Genomic DNA, 12,157 nt, shown 5'->3' on the forward strand with positions numbered 1-12,157 from the left:
ATATTTTCATATTTACATTCCTACTATATAATTTTGGTCAAAGAAATTTTTTTCCTTCTTAAAACTTTTTGATTTATAGAACAATACATTTAAAGAAGGCTTTTAATTCTATTTCAAATTTAATTTGATGATTTATTATTTTATTTAAGTTTTTTTTTTATTCCCATACACCAAAAAAGTTTAATTTCATGAAGTAGCAAATGATACTAAACAAAGTTCCTCAATTTTTTAACCACAAGCATTTTTATTATATTAACATAACAGACACAATGATAATAATAACGTTATTATATAATAACAAAAAAATAATTATTACCTGAAAGGGCATGGCTATCGGAATAATAACGTAAGAGTCCGTTTCCACTTGGGGACTTCGCCATTTTTCACGGCTGTTGCTTACATGGCTTTCCACGATATTGTGAATCGTCTCCACCACACAATGCACCGGCAGATTTTTCGCTGCGACATACAAAAGAGTTTGCGTGAAGTAATGCACTCGACAATTCTCTCTCATTACGAGTAACAATGGAGTAACAAATTTACTATGAGTAACAAATTAGCTAACAATTATGTCATTTTACAAACTTAATTGCATGTAAAGTGCAAACCCTTGATTAAAAATTTCATGATCGTTCTTGAAATTTTGACTAGACACAAGATAAAGAATTTTGCATGCATCTTTAATTGAAAAATCCTTTAATGTGTTCAACGTCATTGTTTTTTTTAAATTTTGATTACACATTTCTTTATTACAATTCCCTATACGCTTTTCGCTATTAACCGCTTGATTTTTAGATTATAAAATATTAAGTATTTTACAACTTCTTGGAAATGTGCAGTAAGTCTGATTAATTTGAAAACCATGTCTTCACGAAGGCTGCATGAGTAGAAGCTCAAATCGTCTCGTAGCTTTAGCTGAAGCACTAGTTTCTGTACATCTGGCTGACAATGGGTATAGTCTTCGGCGTTTCGGCATCCAAATTCGAGGGGCAGGATGATTCGCGGAGCGCGCATTGAAGATCGCCAAGAGAAGACGAAGCGAGAAAGAGGGGGCGATACGAATCGCGAGAGGAAGAGAGAGAAGTTTAACTCCGGCGCTAAGCATATGCAGATCCACTCGTCTATCCCGAGACAATGGGACCTGTGCGATGGCACAATAGCTGCGATCCTTGTGTAACCCTGACTTAAGTCCGGGAGTCTATCCCACTCCAGGTCATAATCCCAGACTTCTGTGAAACCGAGGAAATGGAGTGCGAGAAGGAAGAGAGAGAGAGAGAGAGAGGGAGAGAGACAGGGCTGGCGAAAGAAAGACTGCAAGGGCGGGGAGGAAGGGGAAGAGTTCCACCCGCAATTCTACTAGTAGTACGGCGTCTACATCGCCGACTTCTCGATGAGATTATTGTGCTGTTTACCGACATACTCGTACACCGTTCAAAATGCAAAAGTGAATTTTTGTCACAAAACCAGCGAACCAGTCGACGTCACGTGTGTCCTCTCCTAATGCGTATCTACAGTAAAGGCAATAAAGAAATGGCAATACTGTTGAAGAAGTGCAAGTTTAACAGTTGCCGTATCTCTTCAAACAGTGTTTCAACGATGTAAATTTAATCATTTTAATAGAAATTTAATTTAACATTTGATTCAAAAAAAAATGTAAAAGTTAAAATATTGTAAGTTAAATATCAAAGAAATCAATTTAAAATTCAGAGCGGAGACTGCAGTAGAGTAATAAATTACGTTTTTCTCCCTCCAGATTTACTTGCAAAAATAAATTAATATCGAAATTGCATCCCTCGCGAACGTGATAAGCTAATCAAAGTGCAATATTGGATTGTACCCGGATTGACAGATAGGTCGAATGTCTCTTGATGCAAGGCGTTTAAGTCCCCGTCAAAGATGACCAACAAAGGATTTACTGCCGGCCGGCGGCATGATATTAGGTATTAATGGCCGAAACTTCCATCTAATACGCCGGACATCATAGAGCCCGCTCCCTACGTTGCATAAGACAGGTCGTATCTGGCGGGTCCGAAGGCTGACCAGCGTCCACCTTAATCTAGGGACGTATAGTTTTCATTAAGGCGCCCCGTCCTTGCGTCGTCTTTGTACCGGGATCAGCTGGTTTAAGGTGGGCTTTTACGCCCGCAGGATTTAATCGCGGGAACATCGTATTACGCGCTCTGTTTATTACCGACGCGTCGCCTCTACTCGAGTCTACGATACATTCGCTGCCTGATGACGAAAGTGTCCATTTACGAGATTATACAATTTAAGACTGTTTTTCCATATAAATTAAAGTAACGCTGATGGAAAGAATCAACCGACGCCCTATTTCTATTTAGGAGCAGAATTAAGAGACAAAAATATAGAGTCAATATACAATCGTATACAGTGTATTAGTAAAATGCAAAGTTTTTTTTTTAATTGTTATTTGATTCACTTTTTTACGAAACGTTATACAACGGAACTTTATCGTGAGGAAACGCGAAAGAAGAAATGGAAGCTGTGGCAACTACTCATCCGCGAAATCTTTAATCTCTGCAACCGCAAAGACATTTCTCATTTCTGGTGCAGAACCTATCAGGCTTCCGGTTATCTTCCCGCACGACGGAAGCGTCATGCCGTTTCGTCTTTGACAGCTCTCGTCGAAAGATAAGATTCATCCGAAGGGGCAACCCTTGAAGAAACGAAACCAGTTTCTCTCGATGGCTCTTTTTCATCACGACGGCTTCGTCTTGCGTTAGCGATTTCTCGTATTGTTAAGTCTTGCCTTAGCAATGTCTATTTATCACTGACTTGACTTATGTCACCCCTTTTTGTATAACAATATTTATCTACAATTTAAAAAATCAGAAAAGATTTGGAAATAATTCAATAAAATTATAAATTATACCCAAAGGGTATAAACTACGAAATTTAAATAGTAAAAGAAATTTGTAAAGAAATTTATAATTCTTAAAATTAATCTCCCTAGCAAAGTAGTAAAAAATATATTCAAGGCATTCTGCTCTTGGGAGAAAATAATTTACAATTAAGAAATAAAAGCCTCTTAACATCTCGTCTTTGTCTTTCACCCGAATCGCCCGCGTCTGTGGCCGAACGCATCGAAGCGACCCGGAGAGCGGTTATGGAACTCCTCAACTTCGCAAATTAACAGAACGCTCAGTTCTGCAGCGAGGCGGTGGTGCAGATACAAGATAAAAAGTTGGAACATATTTTTCGGCACCCCGCTATCGCCGACTTCGCACCGCCGCGATAATGGCCACGTTCGGCGCGGAAAGCGCGATTTGAAGGGGGGCGCGGCCCGAAAGAATCACCGCCGAATATTTCTTTCCGCGTCTCCTCGCGACCCTCGTTTTCTGCGCGCGAGATGATTACCAGCACGCTCCGAGATTACCGAGGATCTTTCTAAATCACTGACGGGAAAGGCACACGCCATTTAGATTCATCGACAGTGACGTTTCCGCTGCTATATCGGTGTGCCCGAATGCGATTAAGCGAAACGACGAAGGAGGGAGGGAGAATAAAATGAGTTTAATTTCTCGTTGGCTTAAAACGGGGGATAAAATTTTAGGTTTTTAATTTAGGTATTTAACACTTGAATTGAATTCAAGTGAATCACTTAGAGAAGGAGAAAAAACGCTAATCCGTTCAAATGATTAACTGTCCTTTGTAACATACCTTCATGAGCTGCAAAATATAAGTGAAAAAATCTACTAGTGATTGAAAATTATATATAACTAAAGATAAAGCTCTTAAGAATGTATGCCTCACGGCTACTTAACTAAATCAAGCTGCAGCTTATCGAGCTGAAGAACGTAAGTTAAAGGATATAAGAAAATTATCGCTTGTCAGATATCTCTATCTGAAGTGCTACAACTGAATGAGCGCCAACTCAAATGCATTTAGGGTCTGTTAGTCTTAAGGATTCTTCCACGTCTTAATGACACGGTAATCCAAGGCGACTACGCTTAATCTCCTGAAATCGAATCAGGCCGCGAAGCCGCGTTCAAATTCTTTCGAATAATAACTATTCTTCTAGACTGATCTGCGCACCCCGTCGCTCTGCGTGCGCGCGCGGCCGCAAAAACCCAATTTGCAGTTTGCACGCTTCGAAGAAACGAATCGCACCGGGATATCTGAGCCCCCAGCTGTCGGCGCGTGGCGGAATTCGCGATTTCCCTGGAAGTCCGCGGCTACTTCCGCCCTCGGAACTTAGCCTAAGCGCGTGCAACAGAAGGAAAGTGTGGGTGGTTTCGGTATCTGAGGCTGATCCGGCGGATGTCGGTCTTTACAGATAAGCGGCCGGATCTTTCGAAGTCTTTATCTGCGACACCCGTCCCTCCTTCTCTCTTCCCCTCTCTCTCTCCTTCCCCCCCCCCCGTCTCGTACTTTCCTCCCTGCCCTTCCGCCTTTTATTCGCTAACAAGCTATTCGATCCCTCCCGGTCACCCAAGTTCTCCCATTAATGTCCTCGGATTAATGTGTCCGTCGAGATTCCACTGTCCGTTCTGCTCGAACTATTGCGTCACGTTTAATTGATTAAGGAATCGAGAACCATCGATTGCTCTCGCTCGTCACGTATTTATGAACAATCGATCGAGAATAGTGAATACCGATAGATCCCAGCTTTCTCGCGCGTTGTACAATGTACAGCATTGCCGCGCGCATGCAAAGCATGCCATTGTCTGCAAGCTCGCGTGCGATTTAAGCTCTTTCGCTAAGCTTACATTGAAAACAACGGATAAGACAGGTAATGAGATAACCTTCCAGCTGGTGCTTATAAGATAACCGACCACGCGACGAAACCTTCTAAATCTAAGTACCAGACGATTCATAACGGCTGGATTACACGTCGTAACCAACGAAATATCTTAGCAGCACCTACTCTTATTTCGCGTTTGTGTGAGCCGTGTCAGTTAGCAATTAATTCAATTGGCAATAGAAATATGATTTCGTTATTTGGAATTTGTTCAGATTTTTTATCGACTTATTAAAATAATAACTTCTTTTTCGAAAAATTATCGACAGCTTTTTGATGCCATTTTATTTTATTTTATTTTATTTTTTTACTTATCGAGAGTAATGACCGGGAGAACAGCGTCTAGACTGAGAAACGGTTAGAAGAAGATTGCTCTTAAGCAAAAACGGACATCTTCATTCATCGAGAATGCGGATTCGGTCGCGATCCCTCCGCCGACGAACGCGATCGCCGTGATCGCTCGTTCGGCGAACGTACCGTCGCTCGCTGGAAGCAAGGGTGAAAACTTGCCCTAAGATGCTTAGAGGGTAAGCTCTTATACAACGTGGAGAATAAGAGAAGGGTGTAGTTCTCCGATACTTCACCCGTTCGCGTTCTCTCTGTCTGCGCTCTTCACACGCATACGCGCGTTACGTGCGCGTACACATATGTACGCGCGCGCGCGGGCACACGCACCACCACCCCTCGTGTGCCCCGCGTGTGCGGAAGATTAAAATTACTTCGGTAAACTGCCTCGCGGGACGAAAGGGGTGGGCGCGCGAAGCGGGCCGCCGAAGAGGGCGAACGTCTCGTAAATTTCTCGGCTAAGGAGCTTAATTTGGATTTTCGGTAACGAGTTATTGTGAACGCCAACTCATTGGGGGATGATTTAGGTGGCACCAAGGACAGGTTCCGGTCGTCTATTACCGCCGCGCGATAGACGGATTATTCCTCGGATTCTGAAGAGTAATATCTAGAAACTTCTTATCAACCGACGGGACGCGTAACCGCCTGTCACTCTGAAAAGTTTCCCGGGCGGAAGTCGTGGCGGCGGTGGTAGGGCGAACGCGCGAACGCCGCCGCTTCCCAAGAGCGGGAGCGCCCAATCTTCCAAATATTAACGCCAAAATCGAGACCTATCTTTGTATATTAGCATATTTATTGCAGCCAACTTAAGAGCTCACATCACATCCCAGGGCAACTTACGGGAGGCGGAGGGGGGATAATATCAATTTATACAGTTTTATATACATATATATAATATTTCAATAAAAACTTAGAGACCCAAATAATATTCGAAGTAGAACACGTCTACGTTAATTATACTTAGCGCAGCCTTAATACTGACTAGTAACGATCAATTATTACTAAATATTAAAGATCCAGATGCATAATTCTCTTTTAATTCTAATATTTCTCTATCTATTAGAATTTTATTCAATTATTATAGCGCAGTCATTCTAAATTTGCAACGAAAGGACATTATATCTTTAACGATTTAATTGAAGGGATAATTTAGGATAACAATAGATAATACAAGATGGATCAGGAATAGACGTTCGATGCAAACTTAAACGCTCCAGATTAACGTGATCCCGGGGGGCGCTCCGCGCCGGCGCTCTCGCGCTCCGTCGTAAGCGCAATAATGATCGCGGGTATACTACGAAATAAGAACGAAACGGCGCGCAATGACTCGGTCTGACAAGCTGATTTAGGAACAGGATGGAGTCCTGCGCGAAATCCTCCGAAGGAAGAGAGCTGATCCTTCCGGCGACCGGAGGAGTCCTGCAGAATGACGTAGTAATCCCGGGGGAGAGCCTCGGCCTTAGCCTTAGCTTAAGCCGTGAGGGTTTGCATATACGTGGAATGGGGCCGACACTAAGACATCGGGCACATCCACGGCGGCGGGCGGGCGTGCACGCGTCCTTAAAACACGGATATGCGCGCAACGAGGCACCGGCGCCGCCTAATCCACGAGGGTCTCAAGCAAAACCCGAATTCCCATTGGCCGGAGGAATACTAACGGATTTGGCTATTCCAGTCGCTCTCTGACCGATCTGAAATATTTAGCTGGATCGACCTGGCCGAAGGGGACAGGTCGAGAAGTGAGATCAAACAAGCTCGCGAGTGTAGTACTTTGGCGCGCCGGGGGATTACGGGGATGCGAGACGTGCGCCTCCGCTCGTGCGATTCGCTCGTGTGACTTGCATTTTTCGCTCGACGATCTGATATAACGAACCCCAATGACGTTGCCGTCACGTCGCGTCATCTCACCGCGCTTGAACCCCCCGGTGGACGTCAAGCGGTTTCCTAATGATCGTGTTTATCAACGTCAAAGTGATTGTAATTTTTATCGATCGATAAACCTTTTTTTTATACGCAATTAAGAAATACCGATGTGCATAACGAATCGCGTCACGTTGCGACTCCCTCCGGGTTTCAACGGCACTTTGGAGCGCTTAGGAGGCTAATTGAAGCACCGCTGCCGGATGATTCTTTCAAACAACGACGTTTTAGCGACATTGCGCTAAGGTACGTAATCTTCGACGGTTTCTTCGGGGAGCGACTGAGATCGAAGTGAGGAAACGGGGAGAGTGGGAGGAGCGGAGAAAACGGCAGCCACTAGAGCAGGAGGATTCGTGATAGAAGGGTGAAGCCTGGGGGAAGGGTAAAAGGGGAGGGTTAAAGGGCTCCTTAGCGGAGATCTTAGGCAAATCCAGCGTGAAATCGCATCAGAACATCCCCTTGCCAAAACCACCACTTACTCCTACCATCTTCGCCCGGTATCTGCGGTGTATCCGCCTAAGGAAATTCTTACTCCTACTTCTTCGACCCTGGTCATGAAGGACGCCGCTGAAATTCGACGACGCTCTCCCGTAAGCGTGAGTACAAACCCCTTCGGGGGAACGTATTCCCGAAATTGCTGCATGCGGCACTCGAAAACTCGCGATTAAGAATTATCGTCTTAAATCAAATGGATCGTGTTTAGCGCGGGCCGACGTTATTGTAGGTAAAGTGAATCTCGCGGTCTTGTTTTTCGGAGAAATCGATTCTTTCGGTTCGTCACGATTCGCCACGGCGAATTTAGAGGTGGTTTATCTCGATCTTCGTCTCGCCTCTCACTCCCGAAGGTAGTCAGCCTCTGACGATCTGACAGTTACAAGCGGACAATTACTCAAAGCGCGCTCTCTTCCTCCCGTCTTTTCTTCTGCCGTCGTATCTCCTCTCGCCTTCTTCTCTCCTTCCTTCCCGTCGTCTCGCGATCGCGGAGCATATCCCGAGAGCTCCGCTCTCTTAATCAAAACACGGAGAGAGAGAGAGAGAGAGAGAGAGAGAAAAGACATTAAAAGCCGCGTCGACTCGCGTATCTCGCCTCGAAATAGAGTTCTAGCCGACCAGAGAAGATAAGACTCCCCCTCGGAGCCGCTCTCTTTTCCGGCGGTTCTTATAGGATCGCTCTATATGCGCGCTCTATTATTACAATACATTCAGACGCGTGCAATTTCCACGCCCGGTGAGGAGATTATGTCAGACCCCGGCAAAACGGAAAAATGTTTCGGCCCGCGTGATAAACCGTGACAGATCAGAACAGGGGTCGCGAGCGGCAAAGTATAGCGTCCTCTTCCCGCAGTCCTTTTCCGTACGGGTGAGTCTGCGCGTGACACACAATAGTACGTAAGCGCGATGTTCGTGAATAACGTTGTTAAATATGTTAAGCCGTTAAATACTACCCCGAAATAGTTTCTGTGCCATCGATCAGCGTACTACCAGCCCGAATATAGAAAATGCAAATATATTTCTTAGCAAGGAAAAGATATTGTACCACAGTTTTCCCACCTTTATCCAATTTAATTCTATTAATTTCTCTGTTAATTAAAAGTTGCTACATTTCGTTATTTGACTTAATAATAATAATACACGCTACTGCCCCCCGCGACTAGAACAAGTCGTATTGAAGCATATGCGACACATTTACGGATTATCATAAAGTTCGTCGTACATCGGAAATGTATGGTTATCGGTAAGAGTTAAGAATGGAGAAGAAATGAAACATCCCGATCGTGATAACGACTTTCGTGATAAAGTAACGTAAAAGCAACGTTCCGCCGCTTCGTTTCTATCTTTCGTTTAACGAGCCGTAAATCCCTAGCTGCGCGTTCAGCTTTCCCGCCCCTGACGAGCCGAAATCGGCAAGATGTTCGTTGGATCGCTCGCGCTGCTGAGACGCGATTGTTAAGCCCGACCACTCACACTCACCGAGTCAGTCACCGACTTGCGCTTTCTTACACGCATATGACGGGGAACTCGAACTAGATCTCCGTTCGAATACATCCAGGTGAATACATAATGCGTAATCCCCGGGATATGCAGACGTCTTAGGCTAATCTTGTTAGGCCTTGTAAGCCTCCGGTTGACCCTATAGAGCAGACTTTTAATCCCTTAACACGCTACGTATACGGAGATTTTGCATAAGAAAGAAATAGGATTGTCCTGCCCTCGTCGAAGGCGACGAGGCGCGTCTTCCGTTCTGTCTCTATGTCTCGCACGAAGGGGTGCTTTCCGCCGTTCGATTTTTATCAGTCGCAGTACAGTGGTCGACGTTTCTATACATTTTTAACAAACCTTCCCCAGTCCAAAGGGGTTATGAGCCTCCTCGATAACACCATTTATTTTTGTATTAATCGTTTCTTTAATATATATTCAACTAATATTAACAATTTCAATTAACATTAGAAATAGAAAATTGTACATGTAAGAGAAAAGGTTGTTGATTGTTCAGAGGTACATGCTTTCGTTTAATGGATTCTTTCAAATGACCACCATTCTATGTAAAAGCATTTTATATTACGAAGTATAATAAAATGTTATCGACTAAGAATGAAGTTAGTTAATCCACTGTGTAAAATTTTAGCATAGTGGCATCTCGTTAAAAATTCCGAGATACCTGAACAATAATACGCACTCTGAAAGAATGCTAATGCTTTTCGTTGATCTGCACCGGTTAACGTATGCGCGCAGCAATGCACTTCACGAATAGGCGCGAAAATGCGCGTGATGTTTCAGCAAGTGATTAATGCGCGTTCCGCTACTCTCTCTCTCTCTCTCTCTCTCTCTCTCTCTCTCTCTCTCTCTCTCTCTCTCTCTCTCTCTCTGCCTTATATCGTGATACGCGGAACTGAAAAAGAAAGTAACAAAAATCGGCTACGCAGCTGTTGCGAACAGAAGACAAATGGATTCCCGGAGTACCAATCGTCGCGGGCGAAACTTTAAATAATAATTAATGATGATTACAGCGTAATGCGCTCGCGTTCGAACAATGTCGATAAGTAGCGGTCATTGTCAATATCATTTTAATAGCCGCGCCGTACTTCACGGAATAAAAATCGCGATGACGCGTGTCTCATAAAGGGTCACGTCAAAAACTGGCGCGACGCGTATAAATCCAATTTACCGTCTTAATTTTTAACGATTTTTAACGAGGCCGAAATCGATCGTTCCTTTCCTCCAACGGCAATCTCTCATTAAAAAAAAAAAAAGAATAATCGTATAATAGATAATAATGGCATTAATTAGCGTCGTCGGAATATCAAGAGCGCGCGCGATCCAACGATCCGATTAACCGGCAAGACAATGCGTCTTCCCGAAATGAAATTCTGTGAAAGCGACGGCGGGTCCGCGTCGCAAACGACTTTTGCGACTTCGCGGACGCATTATGTATCGCTATCTATGTAAAATTCGGTATGTATATATGCGGGGCGCCAGTTAACAAATCCTATTAAAAATAAATGCGGGGAGCGGCAAAGCTGACGCCGGCGTCGTGTGGCCGTCGTCGGTGAACAACACGAAGACGCTGCTCGTGAGACGCCGCGCCTTATATTTATATTTATAAGAGCCTTAGAACATTAAGGCCCTCTCCGGGAAACCATTATGAATGCACAATGGAGTCCAGCGAATCGCGCGGCTTCATCCCTGTGATCCTCCTCGGGATAATTAAAAAGGGAGCCAATTCGACAATTCGGCTTGCGAGAAGCCCTCTCTTTGCCGCGCAACTTCTTTACTCTTCTTATACATTTTGATAATACATTGCGCGATATCGTATCCTCAAAGCTGCGAAAGGGACCCCTGCTAATCGACAAGTAATCGTTCTTATATTTCGTTTCTTTAACTTTTTTTTTTCAAATAACAAAAGAATTGAAATTAACTCATCATTTTGATGAGCGATTAACTCGTAACTTTCATTATTTAATCTGCGTTTGTCCTTTGAAATGCAAACCATATTGTGGAAATCCAGAAGCCCTTCCTATCCATATATTGTGGAAATATTTAAAGATATTTTAAGACTTAAATTTACTAATTGCAATTTTGTTATAATTAAAATAACATTAGTGTTCATAATTATCCATTAATCGTACAATATTAGCAAATATCGTTAATCATTATTATTATATACCTATAGTAAAGTAATTTCAATAATAGTATAAATATAATTAGCTGCTCTACTCTTTCCGAAACGTGATCGATACAGTATAAATCATATTTAATGAGTTCATAAAAGTATCCCGTGTAAAAGTCTAACGCTTTACTGTACAAAGAGTAAACTAAAACTCCGCGTCACGGGGCTAAAATTGTTAGGCGCGATTTTGATTTTAATCTGATTTATGCGACTATTTCGATTCGGTAGTGCACTTTATTGTAGTCAATCCGGAGCGATTGATCTCGGCAACAATCCCGCAAATAGATTCGAGTTATTTGTCGCGCCGCTTAGCCATTCTCGATGTTTTAATGATTATTACCGGTCGGCTTGAAAGCACCTCCCGGCGACATCACCTGCCCCGGGTCTGAAAGAGGAGAAAGATAAATCGAAAGCAGGATGCAGAGGCGTGGATTTTCGCGGAGGCCGGCGAGCGAACGCACGCACACCTACACGCACACACGCTCACACGCTGTATAACATACATGGGGGAAAGAGGGTGAGAGAGAGAGAGAGGGAGAGAGAGAAAGAGAATGGGAGATACACGCGTAAAGAGAGACGAGGAGAGGACGACGAGGGTGGCGGTGCGAGGGGGAAAGGTGAGGTCGGTGGGATCGCCGTATACCTACACGCATCGCGATATAACACGTCGGAGTTAATGCCACTAACACATCGCCGCCACCTTCGGGGATTATCCTACGGGGGATATTTTTGATCGTGCAATAATCCCTAATACGATTTACACAGCTCGTGCTCGCAGGGACGCACGCAACCAGCCCCGGCTAGCCGGTAACGATTCGGCCGGTTGCACCTGATCGTTATTCCAGGCGCCGCGCGCGTTTCATTTTAATCATTAGAAACGTCAGCGCAAAAATACATACATACACGGCATATTTGTATAATAGACCGCCGCGCGATTAATTACGAGCGCGGGGAAAACGAGC

The 12,157-nt window shown here is 44.0% G+C and overlaps 1 protein-coding gene across 1 annotated transcript in view; it reads right to left on the bottom strand.

Moving 5' to 3' along the window:
* Positions 1-12,157, bottom strand: part of LOC105830229 — a 45,076-nt gene that overhangs the window by 6,032 nt on the left and 26,887 nt on the right. The window contains exon 3 of the mRNA XM_028195061.2: positions 317-459. Within this exon, the coding sequence (XP_028050862.1) occupies positions 317-459 (143 nt within the window). The remainder of the gene's footprint in view (positions 1-316; positions 460-12,157) is intronic.

Source organism: Monomorium pharaonis, chromosome 7 (assembly GCF_013373865.1).
Source record: "Monomorium pharaonis isolate MP-MQ-018 chromosome 7, ASM1337386v2, whole genome shotgun sequence".
Classification (NCBI taxonomy): domain Eukaryota; kingdom Metazoa; phylum Arthropoda; class Insecta; order Hymenoptera; family Formicidae; genus Monomorium; species Monomorium pharaonis.